Here is a 24,560-nt window from a genome sequence, read left to right as displayed (position 1 = left end):
AAAAAAAAAAAAAAAAAAAAAGAGTAGTTGCTGCTCTTGCAGAGGACCAGGGTTGGGTTTCCATCCACCCACATAGCTGCTCACAACTTTCTGTGATGCTAGTTTCACGGAACTCAGCGCCCTCTTCTGGCATCCACAGGCTCTGCATGCATATGGTATACACTTCATGCCTACTGGCAAAACACCCAACACACATAAAAATACAAATAAACCTTAAAGATTCTATTCAGGAGAGCACCTGAGGTTTGGGGGAGCTAAACAAGGGCCATGGTGGGAGTGTATAACTGGAGAATGTAACTGGGGAGGGGGGTTGGATCCAGTCAGGAGCTCGGGAAATGGTCTTTAAGGGTAATGTGTAAGCTGATGTCTGCAGATAGCTTTAAGGGAAAGACTCGGCAGCCTTTATCAGTCCCGAAGAGAAGGAAGCCTCCTATGCAGAATTCGGTTCCAAAAGCTGCAGGGACGCACACAGAGGAAGGAGGTTGTAGCATAGGTCATGGCTGAGCGCTGCCCTTCCAGGCCTGCTGGACCTTCTGGGGCTCTGAGGGTTGCTCAGCAGTGTAAAGCGACCAGTCTCTTTCCTCTCTTGCTCCCATTGTAGCCTGATCAACAGCAGCAGCAGGTCTTCCCCAGGCTTAGGTGACAAAAATGGAGACACCCCAGATTGTGTTCCGCGACACCCTCTTTGCATCACCCTGTAGCTCCTGCCTTCTTTCCATACACTGGCCTTCCTGCGCCCTTCTGCTCACTGAGCCCAGAATTGACCCTTGCAACCTGGCCTTCCCGATTCCACCCCACTTGACCACACATATAACCAGCATGATCTACTGGGAACAATACTTTTATCTGGCTACGGCCTTTGAAATATCTTCCGTGTCCTTTTGTTAGTGGAGTTAGGCAATTTCCATAAGTGCCCGATTCAATAACTTTCCAGACTCCATCTGTGAATCCCTTTGTCTTGTGGTCTCTGTAGCATTTGAGTTTTAATGTTCTGTGATGAACTCATCAAGGTGTGCCTGATTCCTCTGATGGACTGTGTGTCTCTCAGGGTGGGCGCACGATGTGCCTCCCCTCTGCCTCCCACCCTCCAGAGCCCCTGCCGGGTAAATCCTAGTCACCCTTTGAATCTCGCTAGCTAGTTTATCGTTTTTGGAGCATGTAGCCTTCTCTGAATGCCCAGACTATGAGCACAGTCCTTTGCACAGCCCCAACGCTCTTTGAGCATCTTTTGAAACACTTACTGTGAGGCCTCTGATTTATTGGAGCACACTGGGGACAGATCGTCCTTCTGAGTAAGAGACATTTTAGGAGAAATATTGATGCCATGGAAAGTGGTGTGTGTGTGTGTGCATGTGTGTGTGTGTGGGGGGGGAGGGTTATGACAAGATCACAGACCCCAACACTGTAGACAGACAGCACAGAAGGGGCCAAGTGAGGGGTCCCTTCTTATAGGTCTCAAAGGAAGAGGGAAGTTCCAGGCACCCTAATGGATGAGTGGCCACAGCACAGGCCTCCCTCTGACAACCAGGGACCGGGCATAGGAGGTCTTGCTTCATGAGGAAGAAAGGAAGGAATCTTGTTAGTGCGTAACTTACAGGACATGGGGGGAAGGGGAGGAGGGGCACACTTGCTTATGGTGTACCCATTACCTGGTGGGGGATGTGCCTTCTGCTGTCTTCGGAGTATGGTAGCCTGGTTCTATCCTTGAAGAAGTAAGAATAAGGGTACCAGAGACAGAGAGACGGCTCAGTGGGCTGATGCTTGCTGCCATAGCAGGTGAAAACACTTGCAAATTTTTCCAGTTTCTGATATATGTGCACATATGTACCCACTAATTTTTTTAAATTAGTGTACCTGCTATTCTTCTGGAATTCAGGCACCTTGGGAGTCTGCTAGAGGGTAAGAGATAGGCTTAGGGTAGGGGGGCGTGTCATTTCCTTCACCACAGCTGTAGAAAGCGGCTAATATATGTGGGTGTGGCTTAGTCAGCTCCTAGCCCAAAGTCTGATGTTTTTCACAACTATAAAACCACCTGGATTTAGTACTTGTCCCATCAACTGGCTTTTAAACCCCATCCCACTGTGTCCTATGACCTAAGACGATGCTCATCACAAGACCCCTCTCAGCTCGGCCTACAAGAGCCCTTACACAAGTCTATCAGTGTGTACTGAGAAAACAACTCTTAGCGTTTGTCAGATTTTTAACAGGGTTTGAGACCTGAAAGAGGCTGTGAACCTTTCCCTAGATTCTGAAGGGGCTGTCCACCCTTCAGAAAAGCATGCCCCACTAGAATTTAAGCTCTAAGAAGGGAAGTGTCTTATTCTGTTTTCTCACAATGTATGCCAAGGACCTAGAATGGTACCCAACACATTCTAGCATAGGTGTGAAGTGAACAGCAGTCTCAGACAACTGCTTCAGGTACACAGGCAACATGTGCACAAGCTGTCCGTGGCTGAGTTACCCCCAAAACACAATGCTTTATCTCAGCTTCTCCAGGTTAGGAGATAAGGTGTGACTTGGCTGGGTCCTGACCTTCAATATCTCTCACAGGCTTGCAAAGCATGGATCAGGGATGCTGTCATCTGAAAGCCAAGCTGGGGAAGGATCACATCCAGGGTGGGACATCTACCATGTTGAGTGTTGCTTACCCCGGGGGGGCCACTTCACAGTTCAGCTTTCAACATGGGAGCTGGCTTGATCAGAGTTAGCAAGGAAGGGAAGAAGAACATGCAGTCTTTTATAACTGTATCCTGTCACCTTAGCTATGATCTTTTTATCAGAAGTACCTTCATCTAGTGCACATCGCATCCAGGGAGGGGATCCACATAAGAGTATAAATACTGGGCAGAATCACCTGAGGCCCCTGGATCTTAGAAGTTGCCTACCTCGGAATACACTCACAGTAGAAGGCATAGACCAGAGCTTACTGGGTCAGGCCAGTGAGGAGGAAGCAGAAACCAGTGGTGAGAGCTTTGATGAAGAGCTGAAGCTTTGCCCATCTTTCAACAGGCTGTTATCAGCCTGTAGTGCAGATTTACAGATCTTCTAACTTCTTAAAAGTAGCCAAAGCCTAGATTTTTGTGAAGTATTTCCTGATTTTTAAAACTGGCCAGGCGGTGGTGGCGCACACCTTTAAACCCAGCACTCAGGAGGCAGAGGCAGGGTGGATTTCTGAGTTCAAGGCCAGCCGGGTCTACAGAGTGAGTTCTGGGACCACCAGGGCTATACAGAGAAACCCTGTCTCGAAAAACTACAAAAAAAAAAAAAACCCTGGGATAACCGAGCAAAGCAAGATCTGGGTTTACACTTCCTTTCAATGACAGAAAGGACCTAATTCAGTCTTATTTCTCAGACCTTTTGAAGAGGTCTACACCTCTCTGACCCTCCACTCCATCCCAGTGGTTCACTGGCAGCAAGACCCTAGCCAACTCATCCTGTACACGTCACACAGAAGACAGTGTGAAAATGCAAAGTCACTGCAATATAATTTCCTTAGAGGGGCTGCAGTTAAAAAAAAAAAAATTGTCCTTAGGGAATTCCCCGTAAGCCAAAGAGCAGCAGCTAAAGCAGCCTTGGGTCTGTGGTTCAGAATTCCAGCTCTGCCTTTGACAAGTGTATAGCTCTTGAACGCCTCAGTCTCTTCATCCATAAAAGGCAACAGCTGTACCTACCCCAACATTGTCCTAACATTAAGCAAAATAATACGAGGCCCACAACAGAGGTTAGCTACAGCAACTCCATACATGTGAGCCAGCCTTTACATCATCAGCCCTTTATCTCTTCACAGCCTGCACCATGTCCCTCGTTGGTCCATTATCTACTGTCATCTAACACAGTCTGGCTGGCTGAGAGAGCAAACCTGTGAAAAGCAGACCTGTCCCTGCTCCTGAAAGGTTTCAATCCTGTAACAGCCTGTTGACGCCCTTAGCGGGAGAAACTCCAACTGGCTTAACACAGCCCACTCCCTAAGCTGTTCTGGAGCTGAGCCTGCCGGGGCTTCTGGGCTCATTGCTCAGCTTTTCTCTTCACACTTAGTGTTGCAGCCACACTGCAGCTGTTTCCCAACCCTCCACACTTCCCTGCCGTGGCAAAGCTTAAAAGCTATCCCTGAGCTGGAACCTCGCGGCCCTATGCCTACCAGGCCTTGTTGGTTCCAGCTGTGCACTATCAAGAGAATAATCATGATGTCCCTTTTAAACCTGAGAGCAGATACAGTTTCTCTTTTCCTCACTGTGGCTCCTCTTCCTAGCAATGTGCTGCGTGACTGGCAGAGAACAAGCAACTGTTAACTTTGTGGCACAGGCCCCAGCAGCTCAGACCCGTGTGCAGACAGCGCCACCTGCTGGCCAAAATTTGTATTTCGGCTTTTAGAAAGACTCTTCTGCCCGTCCTAACAGAACAAAGCCTTTTGCGATTTTACAGAAGTTCACCCAGTGTTTCCACTTCCCACAAAATTTAGCAAATGATTGAGTATTTGGTGTATTTCAGACACCTTTCTAATTATTGGGTTATTAGTTTGCACAGCCACCCAAGGAGGCAGATGAACCTACTGCAATTTTAACAGGTAGGGTAACTGAAGCAGTTAAATGCCTCCCAAGGTCACACAGCTTGAAATCTCAGCCAAGACTCAAAACCGATTTGAACCTGCACTTGCAAGCTAAATAAAGTCTCTGCCTCTACTGTCCTCTACTCTGTCCCAGACACCGCTACAGAGAAAGCCTGTGCTAAATGTACAGCTCTGCCAGTGGCTTCAATGTTAACAAAGTGCCTTCTAGATGAACCCCTACATTCTGAAAGCGGCAGTCCCAGGGCCCTTCTCAGACAGCAGTAGGGAGTGGCCTTCCCATTGCTATACTGTGTGACCTGTAAGCAGCTGCCTCTCTGAACCTGTTTCCTAACCAGACCTTTACCTGGGTGGCTGGACGCTCTCATACACTGAAAAGTCACTGAGGAACAGTATGAATCGGGTAAGCACACAGTGAAGTCTTTCCAGGATGGTTGACCCACATCCCACCTTGACAGTATTGTAGCTATCTAGATAACATCAAGAGCAGAGTGGCGACTTGTTCACAAAATCCTATCCACTGTCATGTCCTCTAAATCGCTCCTTTTTGATGTGTAGAAATGGCCTGCTTGCCTCCACTTACTATCAAGCTTTAAAAGATACCAAGTGCTTCCTATACCCAAGTCACTCTATTATATCAGAGATGTAGCACATTCAGGGCCACACAGCAAGCATCAAACTCTAAGCACAAACCTACCAGTCCCGCTAGCCTATATAAAGTCTTAAAGCACTGTGTTAAGGTACACAACCATCGGGCTGGAGAGTTGGCTCAGCGGTTAAGAGCACTGACTGCTCCTCCAGAGGTCCTGAGTTCAATTCCCAGCAACCACATGGTGGTTCACAGCCATCTGTAATGGGATCCGATGCCCTCTTCTGGTGTGTCTGAAGACAGCTGCAGTGTACTCATACACATAAAATCTTAAAATTAAAAAAAAAAAAAAAAAGGGGGTGGGGAAGAGTGCACACCTGTACTCACAGCATTTAGAGGCTGACACAGGAAGACTGAGATTCAAGCCAGAAGCAGACCGGGCTGCATAATAAAACCCCACCTCAATATACAGCAACTTGGTCATGATGGTCCACATCTGAATCCCAGCCCCTGAGAGGCAGAAGCAGGTGGACCTCTGTGTCGGAGGACAGTCTGGCCTCTAGAGTGAGGTCCTGTACTTAAGAACAAAACAAAACAAGCAAAACCACCCAACCCCACAAACAGAAAGACCCGCTGCATTAAATTCCCTCTACTGTTGGATGACTCTTCACTCTCAAATAGACACTGCTTTGCGCAAATGTGTTTTAATAAGATATATACATATACACACATACACAGTCACAAACCAGCGTGACGAGTCCCCTTCCTCAGCCAGGAGAGCTCTACCACACGCAGGGGTCCTGGAGATGCTCAAGGGCCTAAGTATGACAGTTTTCACATGTGACATCCATTAGGGACACTTTAACCAGGTAAGTGGCAAGTACACCACAGGTGTGGACAGCCTGGGGCCTCACGCAGGCCCAGAGCTCTGCTGTACCCTCTTCATCAGCTCCTCATCCTGCATAGACAGCTCTGTCAACTTTTTGCCCATCCTCTCATGGATGTCCAAGTACTTGGATACACATCGGTCCAGACACACAGACTCGCCTTTGGACAGCTCTGCCTCCTTGTAGTGGGGAGGCACGCACTTCCGGTGGCAGGCACTGGTCATTCTGGGATTAGAGAAGAACAAGGTTGTATCAGTAACTTCCTGGAGCATCCCAGGAACCCTCAACAAGTCCAACCCTGCTGCATTGACTCTTGCCTCATTCCCGCCCTCAAGAAAACAGTGGAAACCCTCAGTTTTCACTTCAACCACCTAGGAAGGTTCTTCCAACTAAGACTCTTCTTTGAGTCATGTACAAGACTAGTTAAAGAGGAAGCACTTGCTGAATAGTGGCTGTGTGCCAGGTATCATGCTAAGAGCCAATACAGATTCTGTTATGCAACCCTCACAGTAACCCAGTGGGGTAGACACTATCCCCACTTTCAGATGAGGAAATTAAGACACTGCTCAGGAATCTGCTAAGGATCACACAAAGCTAGGTAGTCTGACTGCACAGTCTGCATTTTAAAAACCATCCCAATTTGTAGTCTCCTGGACAAACCGACCAAGAGCTGCTGGCTAAAACCAGCAGATACCTGCTGTTTCCTCTATGACTTGCTAGATGCTAAAGGCTTTCAGTTTAATATTTGTAATGTCTTTATGAAGCAGTGCTTATGTCAGTTTTACTGATGAGTAACCAATTATGAGACATTCAGCCTAAAGATACTCAGCAGGTGACTGTTGAACCAAGATGTTTCCAAATGGCTCCAAGCCGTAGTTGTGAAGTCAGCCTGAAGTTCTTGTCCTGACATTGTTACTGACCAGCTATAGACCCTGGGATTATTAAACCACTTGACACCTCAATTCCCCTTTCTTTCCTTTCTTTCTTTTGAGACTGGTCTCATCTTCCTTAGGCTGGTTTTGAACCCACTGTATAGCCAAGCATGACTGTGAACTATTGAGTCTCTGGTCTCTAAGCACTGAAATTATAGGCATTATGTCAAGATCAAACCAAGGGCTTCCTGCATTCTAGATAAACATCCTATGTTATTATATCCCATTCTCCCTTTGAATTATTTTTTTGTTTGGTTGGTTGGTTGGTTGGTTTTTCGAGACAGGGTTTCTCTGTATAGCTCTGGCTGTCCTGGAACTCACTCTGTAGACCAGGCTGGCCTCAAACTCAGAAATCTGCCTGCTTCTGCCTCCCCAGTGCTGGGATTAAAGGCGTGAACCACCACACCCGGCTCTCCCTCTGAATTACTTAATGGGGGCCTGGAAAGTGGTTAAGAGAAATGACTGCTCTTGCAGAGGACCTGGGTTGGGTTCCCCGCACCCACATGGCAGCCCACAACTATCTTTGACTCCAGTTCCTGGAGATATGATGCCCTATACTGGCCTCTGCGGGCATGAGATGCACATGTATATATTCACGCAAGTAAAACATCCATACATAGAAAACAAGTAAATAAATAAAAATTTTTAAGTGATAATGTATATAAAATGCTTTGCAAGTGCCTAACACAGAGTAACAGTTTAATGAAAGCCGTGTGTGCACACCTTTAATCCCAGCATCCAAGAGACAGAGACAGGTGGATCTCTGAGACTGAGGACAGCCTGGTCTATACAGATCAAGATGACAACCAGGGCAACACAGAGAAGTCCCATCTTGAAAAATAAGAACAAAAACATCCACCCCACCCCATCCCAAAAAAGGAAGAAAAAAATTAATAAATATTAGCAACTAAATACTACTAAATGATTGTTGAGAAGGCTCAGGAGGCAAAGGCACTTGCTGCCAAACCAGAAGATTTGAGTTCAATCCAAGATGAGATCCTGTTAAGTTGTCCTCTGACCACCTCATGTGTGCTGTTACGGCATGCACGCTGGCATTCACAAACAAACACAAAATACATAAACAAGGGTAATTAAATGGGTTAATAGGGGAAAAGGAAGGAAAAGAAAAGGCAGTGCTTATTTGTTGATGCTCAGCAGGGCCTGGGCAGGAGATTCTCCTTCACACACCCCTTTTACTCCCTCCAAACAGCCAACCAAGTTCTCCTACACCGGTATTTACTTCAGTGAAGAACGCGGTGAGGGTGGGGCGGGATTAGGAGGGCGGGACTTGGCTCCACTACCTTATCGAAAGCATTCGTTACAAGTGCTTCACTCTGTGGGGCTAGGGGTGACTAGGGCGAGTTTTCCTGGACAAGGTGAAGCCGAGTGCTTCTCTTTACCTGTTGTACATGTCTGCCATCATCTCCACCTCCAGCTCCGCTGCCAGCTGCTGGGCTCTGAGCGGATCCATGTCAACTTAGCACCGTGGAGAGAATCGCCTCCAGGTCTTTAGTCCTAGGAGCGGACATGATCAGTCAGCACCGACCCCTCCCGGTTCACCCTAGAACCCACCCGGGGGGCTGGAGGGCGCGAGGAATTACAGCGTTTCAGACCAGCGGGGACCAGTACCCCGCTCAGTAAACGTGATCAGCGCTCTTGACATTAGTGGACATGAGGCCTTTAAAGAGGACAGTGTCCAGCTCAAGGTCACTCGTGATGTCATGGGGCTCGGGGCTGGAAACCGAGACCTCTCAGTACCTCGGGATCACTCCTAGCCAGAGGATCGACAGTAGGGCAGAACACACAAAACCGTGGGCCTGAACCCACGCAGCCCCGAGAATGTGACCCTAACCACAGCCTAGGTTCCCGGGGTGGTCTAAAGGGTGAGCCTCTGTCGTGGCAATGGCGTAATCAGGGTCACCCTGGGTATCAGACCCCATGGCCCACTCACCACGGCCTGGGGCAGGTCACAGCTCCCGCAACGTCCCCAACTTCGGGTCAATAGTAAAAAGTTACCGGGTACCAAGGCAGGCGAAATAAGAAGCACGTGGGTCACTTCCGGAAGGAAGTCTAGCCTCTTCTTTGATCCGGAAGAAAACGCCGACCAGGCGGCTGTGGGAAACCGGCTACCATAGAGAAACCGCCCTCGAGTTGCTAGAGTGGACGCCAAAGTACCATAGAGTGAGGAGTGGGTGGCAGAGCGCCGGCAGCCTTGTTAGCATTCCAGCCCTCCGGTTGTCCGGGAGACGCGTGAGCGTTTGCAGTGCGGAAGATACTTGGCTCGGTGAACCCACCATGGAGAGCCCACGCCAGAGCGCAGACGGAGCTTATGTGAAGAAAGGAGAACGTTTCCCAAAGGAGCCTGTCAATTTTGCATGTTAAAAACACCTGGAGCACTTTAAAAAAAACCTCAGCGCCCAGACGTTACCTCATACCCGTGAAATCAGAATCCCGGGGAGCAGGACCCAGACATTAGGAAATGAACGAGCTGTGTGTGCAGCATTAACTGGTGGGGTTGCAGGGAGGATACAGGTCGCTGCTCGCAGAAAAAGGAGACATGTCTAGAGATTCTTTATTTGCTTTTGAGACAGGGTCTCATGGAACCCAGGCTGCTCTCTAATTTGCGGTGTAGCCGTAGATGACCTAGAACTTATGATCCTGCCTCTACCTCACTAGTGCTGCGGTTACAGATGAGCGCCATTCTGCCTGACTTTTGCAATGCTGGGATGAAAGCAGGACCACATGCTATAGGCAAGCACTCTACCAACTGCCCCAGTGCTGCAACATGTCTTACTGCACTTCTTTATTATAGCCCTACATATACATGATAAATAAATAAGTAAGTAAATAAATAAATGCAATAATAAAAAGCATTGGGTTTATCCTTTTTTATTAGGGCAAACTCACAACACAAAACACAGTCTAATGAACGTCATTGTATCTATTCCCAAGATTTAATAATTCTTACTATTTAGTCACGTTTTCTTGATCTATTGTCTTTAGCAGATGAAGTCTTTTTTTCCAAAGTGCTATTTTCACATTCTCAGCTAATAGTGATTTTTTTTCATCTCTCTTCCAGTGTGCTGAAGGTTGAATCCAGGGTCCCATGCATTGTAAGCAAACACTCCATAACTGAACTACATAGGTCATTTGATTTACTGTTTTTAAATTTAAATTTACTTATAAGAACATGTGTCCCTGAGCTGGAGAGATGGCTCAGTGGTTAAGAGCATTGATTGCTGTTCCAGAGGTCTTGAGTTCAATTCCCAGCAACCACATGGTTACTCACAACCATCTGTAATGGAATCCAATGCCCTCTTCTGGTGTGTCATTATAGAATTATCTCATTGACTTGCAAGAAGAAGAAGAAGAAGAAGAAGAAGAAGAAGAAGAAGAAGAAGAAGAAGAAGAAGAAGAAGAAGAAGAAGAAGAAGAAGAAGAAGAAGAAGAAGNAAGAAGAAGAAGAAGAAGAAGAAGAAGAAGAAGAAGAAGAAGAAGAAGAAGAAGAAGAAGAAGAAGAAGAAGAAGAAGAAGAAGAAGAAGAAGAAAGAAGAAGAAGAGGACATTAGATTTCATTACAGATGGTTGTGAGTCACCATATGGTTGCTGGGAATTGAACTCAGGACCTATGGAAGAGCAGTCAGTGCTCTTAACCTCCAAGCCATCTCTCCAGCCTGGCAGATAATTTCTAATGAACAAAGGAAATGTACCAGGGACAGATGTTACACTTATTTGAACATCAGTCACCAAAACTGCCTTCACAGAATAATCTCTCGTTCATATCATTCCAAGCATTGACCTCAGCTCTTTTTCCCCCTGCTTTTCTTGATTATCTGTTTTATTCAATATGTATTTATCAAGAACATAATATGACCCAGACAAAACTTGGGGTCTACATCTGTGAGCATGAAAAAAGATCCCTTGCCCTCATAGAGCATAGTCACAGAGGGGAGAGAGAATGGAATTTTACAGTGATTTCTAAAGATCTATTTATTTTTATTTTGTGTGTATAAGTGTTTTGCCTGCATGTATGTGGTTTATGACACATGTGCCCTAGGAGGTCCAATAAGGGCATCAGATCCCCTGGAACTGCAGTTCCAGATGGCTGCGAGACATTATGTGAGTGTTGGGAACTGGGTACTCTGTAAAGACAGTAAGTGCCATGCTCTTCACCAATGAACCATCTCTGCAACCCCAAGAATGCAATGTGTTATTGTTGCTTCTCAAGACACGGTTTCTCTGTATAGCCCTGACTGTCCTAGAACTCGATTTGTAGGCCAGGGTGGCCTTGAACTCACAGAAATCCACCTGTGTCTGTCTCTCAAGTGCTGGGATTAAAGGCATGTGCCACCACTACCCAACATCAAGAGTGCAATTTTTGATTCCAGTAAACGTTATACAGTACATAAGCAGGCAGAATTGATGAGAGAGCTTAACAATGGAGGGCCTCCATTAGAGAAAGAAACTTGAGCTGGATTCAGACTAATGAGAAGGAGCCAGCCTCACAAAGAGCAGAAGGAAAAACCCAGTCCTGAGTCTGGAAAGCACTGATTAGATTTATTTACGGCACAGGAAGCAAGCCAGTATGGCTGAGTGAAAGGGGCTGGGGGAGGGGAATTGGAGGAGTCACAAGCTTCATAAACAGGAGGAGCATCACTGCCCACACTCTCCACATGGTACCCTCCTTACGTTGTATGACACATGGCCAGGATAAGGATTTGCTTTGTTTTGGTTTTCAGAGCAAAATCTTAATTACACACACACACACACACACACACACACACACACACACACACGGAGTATATTCAGAGCTGATCATGTTCCAGTCAATAGCGCTCAAAACAGAAGCAATGAGTTATGTATGATGTAGATGCTAAGAGTCCAGTGTTTCATTGGCTCTTTCCATTTCTCTCTTCTCTCGGCTCCTCCCCTTTCAAGCTTCCTGGTAAGGTGTGAGCTCACAGATGGCAGTGGCTCCAGTTACCACCTTCTGAGCCCACCCCTCAGCAGCTACTTTTGTCTAGAGAGGAGTAAAGGAGGAAATTAGAGGAAGGCTGGAAGCCAGGGGCTAAGGGAGCACGGAAGGTCTACCCCAGCTCTGGGTGATCGCAACCAACTAGAGAGCTGGAGACCTAGAGAGCTGGAGACCACGTTCCAAATACGCCCCTGACTGGTTGTTGCTTGTCAAGGTCTCCATGACCAGAGCACTGCAGGAAGGAAGGTGATCACAGGAAAGATGTTAGGGCCAGTCCCTGAGAGGGACGCAGCAGCAGCAGCAGCAGCAGCAGCGTGATTGAAAGATGCCACCTGTCAGACCTTCGGGGGAAATCTGAGCCTCCCAGTCTAAGAAAGTGTTGTACCAACAGAGCAGTAAACAATGCTCTTCCCGAAGCCCAGGCCTCTTGAAGGTGGGGTTGGGTGGAAGCAAGGAGGTGGGACTTTGAGCTGAGGGCTCAAAGCCACCAGAGCTTAAAGAACGATGAGAGTGAGGCAGCTCCGCTAGAACGAGGCAAGAGCAGGCAGAACCCCACAGGTAGGAAGAGCTGTGGTCCCCTTTCTAATTACTTCCCGTATCTTCTATCCTTACCTTACACGCGCCAGATCTTTCAATGAGGTCCCTGTAACGAGAGACATTCAGGACGCTTCCTAATTCTCTCTGCCATGTCAACTCTTTTCCGATGCCTAATGGAGTTGGGTGACCTTGAGGTCAGGTACAGAGTGGCCTGCAGGTGGCCACCTATGAAGAGGGCCAGTAGGGAAGGGGTGAGGTGGAGCAGGGGGTGGTTAGGAGGCAATGGCCTCTACAAGTGACGACTGAAGTGGGTAAGGTAGGGGCCTCGGAACGGCTGGGAGAGAGGTTGTGTGGCAGTAGGAGAGAGAGGCGTCCCAGAGACAGCAATCATCCACTGTGGTTTTCCCTCAGGACTAGGGGAGCTGGACTGAAGAGCTGAACTGAGCACAGTATAGGGGTAACAGCTGGGGTTCCCGGAAAGAGGGAAGAAGGAAGCAGAGAGGAAAGCAGGAAAGGAGCGTTTCTTTCGTGAAGGGTCTAGTGTGCCTCAGATGTAAGAGGACATCCTCGGCCGTATTCACTCCTCCCCACGGGTGTCTTGTCCACTCTTCTGAGCTGGGGCTGTTGAAAGGACACTGGGTTGAGAGGATCTAGTGGGGAAAGTATTTTCAGTATATACATGCTCTAAGTCTGGATTCAGGAGATCTCGGCTCCTGGTATGGTTTGGGATATTTAATTCTCCTATGGCCTTAGTCCCAGGAATGCTACTCCCTAAACTGTTACTCAGACTCCCAAACTATAACATGGGGTAACTTACACCTTCCTGAGAGGTCAAGCAAGGGATGACTAAGGGAAGGTGGAGTGCATCAGTGTGAGCTGTAAGCTGCCGTAGAACCGGGAGCACTGGGGGAAGGGGGTGTTATCCTGGCTCCTCGGAATGCAGAGCTTCTTCGCTCCTTGTCTATTTATGACAAGCCCGGAGGGGGAAAAGCAGAGGTGATGAAAAGGCAAAGGTAGCTGAGGTGTGTGTGTGTTCACATGCGTGCTGTCTCATCTCCTCCACCTCATGGGTGTAGTGTGCAGATAGAGGGAGAGATAGCTGAAGCAAAAAGCTATGCCTTAGCCAAATGTGCCTCACTTGGGGGCATCATCTTACTGACACTCTGCTCTGTCTGTCTTGTGTCACTAATAAATGCCCTGGGGACCAGGTCAGGACCTCACTGTGGCTCAGGAATGGCACAGTCAATCCTCACTAGGCAAGCTGTGGACTGAGGACTCCCTCCAAATACTTCCCATGGACTAGCAACCTAAGCCCTCCACTATCCCTATGGACCAGGATCTGTTTTGATCGCTACAAGTTCAAGTGCAGAATGAGCATCACATGGTCAACAGTGGGAGCTGGAATACCATAAAACCCCAGTGACTTTCACCCCTGGCACACACCACAAGGAGAAAGAGCAGAGAAGGGAGAGAGTGTGTGCCTTGTTCAGACCTTGAACGTGGTTTTGTCAAAGAGGGTAATAAGAATGTCTCCTGGAAGACATTTCAGTAGGAAAAGAGGTCAAAGAGAAAGTCCATGGCCAGGTAGGCTTAAGGAAAGGTGAGTTCAATGATCTTCCAGCTAAGGTTTCAGTTTTTTAAACTCAGTGCCACCTGATACCTACTTAAGCGCTAATGATGCTGTATATCTCTAAGAAAAGCTGGCTATATTTGGAATAACCTTGATCAGTGAATAAATGCATCTTCTTCTCACTGTCAAGAGAAACTTTATTCATTTTTCTTCTTCCTCTTCTTCTGCACCCTCCTCCTCTTCTTCTTTGACTTCTTCATCCTCCTCTTCTTCACTTTCTTTCTCCTTCTCCTCTTCCTCTTCTTCTTTGAGACATAGCCCCCAGCTGGCTTCAAAAACACCATGTAGCTGAGATTGATCCTCCTGCTTCTACCTCACAAATGTTAGAATTCCGTGCCTGTACCACTCTGCCCAGTTTATACATTGTTGGAGGTTGATGGGAACTTTGTACGTGCCACCTTTGTTTGCTAGCATACATACACCGGGTACTGTCTAGAAATTCTGATCTAAAGCTGGGGCTCTGAGGGGAATCTCTTGAGCTCAGAAGTGAGTGGCCAGAAGGTCAGGGTCCCTGTGCTATGACTGCCTGGCTGTCTTTCCTTCATGCTGCCACACAGGCACACAGCAAGGCAGGACCCTCTTGCTAGGATATTTGACTGGAGCTCCTGCACCATGAGGAGGCTACTGTGTGAACGGTCTCTGAATCTCTACAAAACCCCATCTGCTTCTTAGAAAGTGGAGGGCACCAAATGTAGGGACCTCTGAACTCTTGTCTAGGGGACAGGAAGACTGAAGTAGGCAACAGAAGCAGATCCTGTCTTCATACTGCCTGAGCTCTGCTCCAATTTACTGAGGCATCCTGAGTACTCTCACCAAGAAAGTACTGCCAAGGGCAGGAGGTATTTTTAGCCAATGACAAGAGTGTCCGCTTTTTGTACTGTCTGAGTCATGCCCTGAACCCCATTTGGGAACTGTTTTCTTCGTAACTAGAACCCCAACAAGAAAAGGTAGTGAAGGATCTGGCCCTTTCCCCTGCCCCATAACCATATGCTATATTCAAATAAAAATCACCAAGCGAAGGGATCCTCTCTACATGTACCCAGGGACAGGCAGAGGCCAGCTGTGCAGGCTGGAGAGGATGTGACTATTCTCTCACCAGAGCAAACTCTTCTCGCCCACTTTTCAAGAAGCGCAGAAGTTCAGAGACGAGCCTGCCCAGGGACTCCCTAAGCTTGAGTATTTTTACATCACCTCTATGGTTTGACATTGGTACCATCTCTACTCAAATTTCCTAAAGGCCTGTCTTGTTTTGAATTAAGTTATTTTTAAACCCAATAATGCCTTTTTAAGACACTTTAGATCACTGCTGGAGATGGAAACTCAATGTCGCCAGAAATAGAAGGCGACTGAAAATCCACACAATGGAAGCAGAGCGGGGCTGCTCCATTCTCTACACCTGCCTGCTTTGGGCTCTAGGAGGCAGGTGGCAATTGTTCCTCTCACAATGGGAAATGATGGTATTCAACTGTGACCACCTCATTGACTTAATCAAAATGAGGCAAAAATCATTTAAAAAGCATGATATGAGACTGAGCATTTCATTCAGGGATAAAGTGATGACTGGCATGCATGAAGCCCTAGGTTTGATAATAGTAATAATATTAATAATCATAATGGTGTGGTGGTACAGTAATAATAAGTGTGTGGTACAAGCCTATAATCTCAGTACTCAGAAGACAGAAGGATTAGGATTTCAGGGATATCCTCTGCTAAAAGGCAAGTGTGAGGCCAACCTAGGCTACATGATATTCTGCTTCAAAATAACAACAATAAAGCCATACTTATAGAACGGCACTGCATAAATGTCATCCAACATCAAGTCAATATGCTCCAACTGCCCCTCTTTAGCAGAGAGAACTCTCTATATCTTTCTGATTTCCACGGGGAGAGTGGAAATGTGATGTTACGCCCAACTAACTAGTGAGGGAAAGAGGACGGAACTACAGACTTCTTGACTCCGGAGCCAGGGCACTGAGAGGGCAGGGGCTTCACCTCGTGCTGAGGCAGTGTGCAAAAAAGTCCTCACGTCTTCTCTTTCTAGACATGGAACGGACAGAAGGGAACTCCTCTGAGAATGGGACCACTGTCTCCCCAACTGCAGGGAATCTTGGGACACCAGGAAGTCAAGGCACTGCAGAGGAGGTGGACGAAGGCACAGTTGGGGCAAGTGACAAAGGAGGGTCTCCAGATGGAGCAGAACATTTGTGTAAAGCAGCATCTGAGAGTAGCGCATCAGGGGGGTCCCCGGGGAAAGCAAGTGTATTAGATGAGCTCAAGACAGACTTGCAAGGGGAGGCCAGAGGGAAGGAGGAAGCCAAGGCTGACCCTGCCGAGGAGAAGGTTGGGAAGGAAGACACCACAGCGGCTTCTCAGGAAGACACTGGTAAGAAAGAAGAAACAAAACCTGAACCCAGTGAAGTTAGGGAGAAAGAGGAGGCCATGCTGGTCTCGGAGAAGCAGAAGGTTGATGAGAAAGAGACCAACCTAGAATCCAAGGAAAAAACGGATGTGAATGATAAGGCCAAGCCTGAACCCAAGGAGGATGCTGGAGCAGAGGTTACTGTCAACGAGGCTGAGACTGAGTCACAGAAGGAGGCTGATGTGAAAGACCAGGCCAAGCCTGAGCTTCCGGAAGTTGATGGGAAAGAGACCGGAAGTGATACAAAAGAGACCGGAAGTTGCACAAAGGAGTTGGTGGTGAGTAAAGCATAAGGAAAGGTCTCAAGCCCTCTCCTTCTCTAGAATCAAAGCCCCCCCCCACTCCCTTGTTTGTTTATGGGTTTGTTGTTTGTTTGTTTGTTGTTACCACTACAAAACACCCAAGCAAATCAAGTTAAAGGAGGAAAGCTTTATTTTGGACCATGGGTTTCAGTCCTAGCTCCATTGCTTTTAGTTCTTTGATAAGGCAGAAATACATGAAAGGGTGTGGTCTAAGAGAACTGTTTTCTATGGCAACCAAGAAGCAGGAAGCAGGAGACAAGAAATCTCTGAACGTAAGATATTCTCTTCCGTGGGGAGATGGCTTGTTGGGTACAAACACTTGCTAAGCAAGCTAAGTTCTGAGTTCAAATCCTCAGAGCCTATGTCAAAGTCAGGGCCAGTAAAACACATTTGTAATCTCAGTGTGCCTGATGGGAGGCCAAGACTAAGAAGAGAATCCTTTTTTGCATAGGCAATCAACCAAGAAAACTTGTCTCAAAGAAGGAGGAAGTAAGGATTATACCTGAGATTGTCCTCTGACCTACACACACACACACACACACACACACACACACACACACACACACAGAGAGACATTGCAGTATGCATGCGCCCATACTCACCCACATGAGTGTACAGGGACACACACAGAGAAACATACACATATCACATAGGGACACACACATATGTATAGCACATAAAAGACATGTCCTTCAAAGGCACAGCCCCAGTGATAGATCTTCTAACTTAGCCCTACCTCCTGTAAGCTCATTCAGCTATGAACTCATCAATTGGATAGTCTGTTGATAAGGTTAGAGACCTCATGATGCAACCTACCTATCAATAGAGGTGTGGCCACTTTCTATCCAAACCATAATACCTTGGGAAAGTACACATTTCCCCCCACCAGGTATACGGGAGTGGGGATAGAGAAAGGAGAGTGTGGTTCAGGCTGCCTTCCAAATTTTTCTGAAGTTCTTAGAAAGCCTTGGGTAGCTGCCTACACAGATCCTGTTCATCCCAGGAGCCAGAGCGTCCCACTGAAGAGCAAAGGCAGGGTAAGGAAAATGAATCAGAAGAAAGGGCTGCAGTGATTCCCAGCTCCCCCGAGGAGTGGCCCGAGAGCCCCACAGATGAGGGGCCCAGCCTCAGCCCAGGTAAGGGACAGCCCAAGATATGGCTAACCTGAAGGAGAAGGATCCAGAGAACGCATCGCAGATAGCCTCAGCTTCCTTCCACTCTATTCCTTCCCTCCAGATGGATTGGCTCCAGAGTCTACAGCATCTGGAGAGACCAGTCCTTCAGCCAGGTAAAGCCAAGCCCTAGAGCTGACTCCTCCTTTCTCCTGATCCTTTTGAAGTCAAACATCGCCTCTTTCTAGGCCTCCCCAGAACCCGATTTTCAGGATCCCTGGCCCTCAGCCTTGTATCCCAAACAGATCCCAGAAAGCAAATGGAGTGAGAGGCATGAACGATGCTTGATCTACCTCCTGCTCTGTGGCTGAAGCCTCTTCAGGCCCCATGACTTCACTACAGAGTCCTGAATCTGGACAACGACTCTGCCACTTACCAGTCACGTGACCTTGGCTATGTCACTCAGCTTCTTCGCATCTGTGAAGTGAACATAAGGATTGTATGGATAGCCCAGGGTTGTTGTAGGCTCCGATGACTAGTGGGCAAAAAGCACTTGAGCAAGGTGCCTGGCATATGGAAAGTGCTAGAGCCTGCCTTATTCTTCCATCACCCTCCAACCCCTTGTACATCTCTTGGGGAAAGGTGACCCGTGAACACTCAGCAAGCATTTGCACAGCTTTGTAGCAAGTGCAGCTACCTGACCCTGATCTTCTTTAAGTCTCAGAATCACCTTGTCGGGTAGCCATTCCTGTCCCCACGTTACAGATGGGAAAACTGAGGTTCTGAGATGTAAGGTGACAGGCCCAAGATCACACAGCAAATAATAAGAAAGCCAGGATCTAAACTCAGGTCAGACCCCAGATGTGCCCTAGTTTTGCACCATATGGCCTCAACAGACCACATGCTTCCCAGAGTCAGCTTGAGTCTGTTGATTGCTCCTTGGCCCTTCCGGTGCTAGGAACAGGATGAGCGTGTGCTCTGATTAAGCAAATGTGTACAGACTTGTCTATGGCAGTGACCTCTGCCCAGCCTCCATGCAGCCTGTGGTGTCGGTTCAATCACCTTTCCTGCTTCTGCAACCTCTCCATGCAGTGAATCTTCGCCCAGTGAGGTGCCTGAGAGTCCCACAGAGCCTCAGCCCTCGGAGAAAAAGAAGGATCGGGCACCAGAACGCAGAGTGTCGGCACCCAGCCGGCCCCGGGGGCCCCGTGCACAGAATCGGAAGGCCATCATGGACAAATTTGGCGGGTAGGATCCCAACTAGGAGCCAGGGTGGGCTGAGATTTCCCTAGGATTTGTGGATGGGCCGAGGGAGGGAGGCCTAGAGGCCAGTGAGAACCATCAAGGCCAGACCCTACACCTGGAGCCAGAGATTCCCCACAGGAATATCTTGTTCCTCCCTTCACAGGGCAGCCTCTGGCCCCACTGCACTGTTCCGGAACACAAAGGCAGCCGGGGCAGCCATTGGTGGTGTGAAGAACATGCTTTTGGAGTGGTGCCGGGCCATGACGAGAAACTACGAGGTGGGCACAGTCTGGGGATACAGAAGGGACAGGGGACACTTTTCCCCAGGGTAATAGTGTGGTGGAGAATCTGAGGGTTCAGATTCTAAAGGGTGGGAGAGGCAAAGACCAGGCTCTCCAGCCCGGGTCGCTAAGGTCTTCTGTTCCCCGCCCCGCCTATCTCAGCACGTGGACATCCAAAACTTCTCCTCCAGCTGGAGCAGCGGCATGGCCTTCTGTGCCCTCATCCACAAGTTTTTTCCAGAAGCTTTTGACTATGCAGAGCTGGACCCAACAAAGCGCCGGCACAACTTCACCCTAGCTTTCTCGACTGCAGAGTAAGCCTCTGTTCTGGGATGGCGAGTCAGAAGGGAGGTGGGTGGCCTCAGGGGAGTCCAGGTGGGTGCACAGGGTCAGGGCAGGCGACCAAACAGAGAATACTGCCACACAGCCTTGTATCTGAGTTGTTGTTGTGTTTCTTTTCTTTCTTTTTTCTTTTTCCATTTTTTTTCTTTTTTCTTTTTTTCTTTTTCTTTTTCTTTTTCTTTTCTTTTCTTTTCTTTTTTTTTTTTTTGTACCTTTAGGTAAATGACTTAAATAGACGAAATTACCATCCTTGTGGCTTATATTCTAAATGAAGCGACAGATCATAATAACATACATGCAGATAAACGTGTAATGGTAGAGAGTGACAGGTGCCCTGAGGAAAAGGCAATGGCTTGCTGCACAGCCATGAGGACCTGAGTTCCAGCCGGGGCATGTGTAAAATCCCAAGGCAGGCAGATCCCTGAGCTTGCTGACCATACTAGTCTAATTAGTGAGAGATCAAGAGTCAAATACCCAGATGGGTTGTGCCCGAGGTACGACACCCAAGGCGAACTTCTGGCCTCCACAAACCTGCATACACGTGTGCACATGAACACACACAGTCAGAGAAAATTTGAAATTCAAGCAGGGTAAGGGGAGAAGATAGGCAGGCCTTCTGGTGCTGGACAAGAGGGTACAGATTTTGATTCTGCGTAACCTTGGACATGCCCACTCTCCCAGTGCATCCGAATCCCATGATCCCTCTTTTACAGACATAAGGACTCAGTAATACAATCAAGTCCCTGTAACCTGTAACAGGGCCTAACCCACAGCAAGCACTTCAGAAGCTCTTGGTTACATTACTATTATCATAACAAATGATATCACGGTTACTAGGATAATTACTATTTACTTGGGGATTTTCTGGGATGTGCAGTGAGAGCCCATCTTAATACAAAATGAACCAAACAACAACAACAAAACATGGTTGCCAGAGGGATAACAAGGACAGGCACAGAAGTCCTACCATCCTCAACCTCACACCTCCAGCCTGGGAGAGGATCCCAGCAAGAAACTTCTAAGTCACCAATGGCGACAGGATTGTATGGAGGGACTGGCCATCAAGAGAGCAACTTAGGCCCCCTGATGGACAGCCACATGCTTTTTCTAAAGCCCACACATAGTAGTGTGTGCCTATAATTTCAGCACCTCAAGACTGAAGCAGGAGGATTGCTGTGAATTTGAGGCCAGCCCATCAGTCAATCAATCAATCAATCAGTCAATGGCTGTGGATATAGGTCAGTTTATAGAGGTCATTTACCCCACACAAAGGCCTGTCTTTGATCAACAAATGTGATGGTGCACATCTGTAATCCTAGCACTTAGGAGCTAGAGACATGAGAATCAAAAGTTTAAGTTTATCCTTCACTACACACAGTGCTGGAGATCAGCTTGTGGTACCGGAGAATTTGTCTCAAATATATACATATACATACATACATACATACATACACACACACACACACACACACACACACACACATAAACCCTAGGAATGTGGATGCTAAAGTATCTAGCATGGAAAGTCTAACCCAGGCCTGGCCACCCACCAGTAGGAATGCGTACCTCCATCAGGAACATGAAAGTATATTGACCCATACTTTGCCCACATGTATGTCTGAGGGTGTTGAATCCTCTGGAGCTGGAGTTACAGTCATGGTGAGCCACCATGTGGTTGCCGGGAAAGGAACTCAGGACTTCTGAAAGAGCAGCCAGTGCTGAGGACAGAGCTATCTCTCCAAACCCTCTCAACAACTTTTTTTACAGCAGGTTTTCTCAAATGTTAGTTGAATGAGGGACATACTACTCATATTAACGGGAGACCTTCCAGTTAGGTGAAGACCAGTGGCTAACCCTCTCTTCCTAAGAGGGTCTCTGAGGCAGGTCCTCAGAGGATGAGGATGATATTTAAAAGCCACCAGATGGCCAGGAGTGGTGGAATGTACCTTTAATCCCAACATTTGGAAACAGAGACAAACAACAGCTACAAAATTCCAGCCAGATTCTGTACCCCTCAAGTACTCTTCCAGCTTTGTGTTGTTCTGCCATGGGATGGAAGACAAGGTCAGGGACCTTGAAGTTCCAGCCTAGCAATACCCCAATGCTGAGTGAAGGCTCTCGAAACCAAGTAATCGGCTGCAAAATGTTTGTCCAGACCCAGTCAGTGAATTCTCACAGGTGGAGATCGGCAGGGTCTTCCCCGGTCCCTACAGGAGGACTGTGCAGGGTAGGTATTATGTGACACCCTGGTCTACCTAAGCTTAGAGGCAACAGAATAGGCAGCTCCGCCCCCGCAGAACATCCCTAACCTAGAGAATGCAAACCTGGTTTCAAGGGAGGCAGAGCCACGGAAAAGCAGAGGATGACCGCAGGCTTTGGGAGGCACCAGACAACGGAACGGAACGGGAATGAGGGTAGGGAGAATTACAGGAAGAGAGTGGAGAGTCTTGGCTGAGGTGCCAAGGCTTGAATCCTCACTCCTCTTTCCCAGCTCCATGGCCTCTCTGGAAGTGTCTTACAGGATTTGAAAGGGGGCCTCTGCCACAGCTACCACCCTGATCCCCTGATCTGGAACTCTCCTCTAGTTCTCAAAATCCTTCCATGGAAGGGAAGGAGTAGCCGATCCAAAGCCCCAGCGGGCTTCATCAGCTACTCTGTTGGGGGAGCCCTGCTCCGTTCCGGGCTCCAGAGGCATAAATGGTCTGCTTTCCCAGTGTTCGGGGGACAGCACTAGCCCACAGCCATGGACTGAGGTGTGGATGTGGTGAGTTTGTCCCATTCTTCAAAACTCGCCGATCTGTGCCCCTCCCCCAGCTCCCAAGCCCGTAGCTTGGATTTCAGCCCAGCTGTGGCAACCCCAAGAGAGGGGTTCAGCCAAGCTGAAAAAGGCATTGGGTAGGCCTGGGGTTGAGCCCCAACTGTTACATTCTTTCACCTGGGGCAAAGCACCGAACCCTCTCAGCTCAGTTGCTCCTCTGCTTGTTAGCGATAAAGAGGAGTAACGGAGACCATCTTGCAGAACGAGCTGATAAGACTCCTGGCACCGGGACGTGAGGCCCGGGCAGTGATTAGCCCAGCTTATCGGCCTCGGCAGAGCCCAGGGGTATCAAGTAGCCTCAAAGTACAGCTGATAGGTTAGAAAATGAGGACTTGCTGGGTTCCCCGCAGTCAGGAAACACACCAAGCAGTCCTGCTTTGGGGCCCTTGCAAATGCTGTTTCTCTACCTGGCTTCCTTATTTACTCTTGAAGCCCTCCGCAAGGACCCTATTAAAATTATCAGAAGCCCTCTCTAGCATTGAGTGGCCCTTTTCCACTATTCTTTTCTCCATAAGACCTCTCGCCAATCTGATACACCCTCTGTTTCATGTATTTGATTACTGTTAGTAATCAAACAGGGTTTTGGCTATTCACTGCTAACAAGTAGAAGAGTGCCTGACACATAGTAGGTGCTTAATAAATAGATGATCTAATTGAATGGAACTGTTAGGGTGGCTGGACCCATCCATCTCCTTGGCTTCCTCTTCACCTTTGACCCTATGCTCCTCCTTCCACCCTCCCCTCAGAAAACTAGCCGACTGTGCCCAGCTGCTGGAGGTGGACGACATGGTGCGGCTGGCAGTGCCCGATTCCAAGTGTGTCTACACCTACATCCAGGAGCTATACCGTAGCCTTGTGCAGAAAGGACTGGTGAAGACGAAAAAGAAGTGAATGGCAAAGCCATGCGGGAGGAGGAAGAGGGGGCCCAGCTGCCAACCGTGGCCTCGGGGTGCTTTCGTGCCACCAGGCAAGAAGCAGGTGGCACCAGTATCAAGGGCATCAAAAGTGCTTTTTGCAAAATTCCTTATTCCTTGCTGCTCCCCGCACCCCAACCTATAACACGTGTGTTATAGGCGGTGGCCCAAAAATAAAAAGAAACCTGCATTTGGAGCCATGTGTGGCAGTTTGCCGGGTCTCTTTGCTCTCTCCACCTCCTCCCACGGAGGGGGGAGTAGAGGATGCTGACTTCTAGACAGGAAGTAAACAATCTCTAGAAATCTCCCACAACTCTGCTTCTGGAGCCGGTCAGTGGGTGGCGCTCGAGAGACAGCCACCATTCTAACTGGTTTCCAACAAAATTGACCACGCCTACTCTGAAGTTTTGCCTTGTGCCCACTTGTTTCCACTGTATGGAAGCTCAGTTGGTGATAGAGGACTCGTCTGGTGTATATGAAGCTGTGGGCTCATTGTCTAGCACCAGGGAAGGGAAATCAGACATGCTGCCAAGGATATAGAAAAAAATGGGGTCTCTGCTGATTGTCAGGACGTGCACAATCCACTAATGAGCTGTTGTCTTGCACAAAACAATGGTGTTCCCCCTGTAGACCTTTGGAAGGCCCACCTGAGGATGGCCTAATCAGGACAGCATTTCTTATACCCTATGGGGAATAGCCACTAGATGCTGAGTCACACTCTTTGATAGTCCCCAACCGGCCTGCTTTCTGATGAAACACTTCAGGAATGGGGCTCACAGGGCAAAAGGTGCCGGCCGCCAGCCAGCCAGGCAACCTTAGCTGAATCCTCAGGACCTACCTAGTGGAAGGAGACATTTATGTCTCCAATAACCTTTTCTTTTACCTCTACTCCCAGGCCATGCTGTGTTCACACACTTCTACACAAACACACAAATTTTGTTGTTGTTGTTGTTGTTGTTGTTTGTTTTTTGAGACAGGGTTTCTCTGTATAGCCCTGGCTGTCCTGGAACTCA

The 24,560-nt window shown here is 48.1% G+C and overlaps 2 protein-coding genes across 2 annotated transcripts; one reads left to right on the top strand and one right to left on the bottom strand.

The window, feature by feature from the left end:
- Positions 1-5,841: 5,841 nt before the first annotated feature.
- On the bottom strand, positions 5,842-9,052 carry Timm10 (translocase of inner mitochondrial membrane 10). Its single transcript, XM_021194646.2, has 3 exons — positions 8,924-9,052; positions 8,373-8,487; positions 5,842-6,265 (listed from the first exon to the last, which is right to left on the bottom strand). The coding sequence occupies exons 2-3, from the start codon at positions 8,441-8,443 to the stop codon at positions 6,064-6,066; spliced, it is 273 nt and encodes a 90-aa protein (XP_021050305.1). The 5' UTR covers positions 8,444-8,487; positions 8,924-9,052; the 3' UTR covers positions 5,842-6,063.
- Positions 9,053-12,355: 3,303 nt separating this feature from the next.
- Positions 12,356-23,743, top strand: Smtnl1 (smoothelin like 1). The gene is made up of 8 exons (XM_021194990.1): positions 12,356-12,505; positions 16,156-16,811; positions 17,839-17,971; positions 18,072-18,123; positions 19,040-19,195; positions 19,356-19,470; positions 19,636-19,787; positions 23,380-23,743. Exons 2-8 carry the CDS (start codon positions 16,158-16,160, stop codon positions 23,522-23,524), a joined length of 1,407 nt encoding a protein of 468 aa, XP_021050649.1. The 5' UTR covers positions 12,356-12,505; positions 16,156-16,157; the 3' UTR covers positions 23,525-23,743.
- Positions 23,744-24,560: the final 817 nt, after the last annotated feature.

The sequence above is a fragment of the Mus pahari genome, chromosome 3 (genome assembly GCF_900095145.1).
Source record: "Mus pahari chromosome 3, PAHARI_EIJ_v1.1, whole genome shotgun sequence".
Classification (NCBI taxonomy): domain Eukaryota; kingdom Metazoa; phylum Chordata; class Mammalia; order Rodentia; family Muridae; genus Mus; species Mus pahari.
Note: the sequence above shows the minus strand (reverse complement) of the source record. Positions and strands in the feature narration are given on the sequence as shown.

Coding starts and splice junctions, on each gene's coding strand:
- Timm10 (XM_021194646.2), bottom strand. CDS start 8,443: ATGGATCCGCTCAGAGCCCAGCAGCTGGCAGCGGAGCTGGAGGTGGAG. Junction 6,266..8,372: donor ATGGCAGACATGTACAACAG/GTAAAGAGAAGC, acceptor CTCTAATCCCAG/AATGACCAGTGCCTGCCACC.
- Smtnl1 (XM_021194990.1), top strand. CDS start 16,158: ATGGAACGGACAGAAGGGAACTCCTCTGAGAATGGGACCACTGTCTCC. Junction 18,124..19,039: donor GAGACCAGTCCTTCAGCCAG/GTAAAGCCAAGC, acceptor CTCTCCATGCAG/TGAATCTTCGCCCAGTGAGG. Junction 19,196..19,355: donor ATCATGGACAAATTTGGCGG/GTAGGATCCCAA, acceptor CTCCCTTCACAG/GGCAGCCTCTGGCCCCACTG.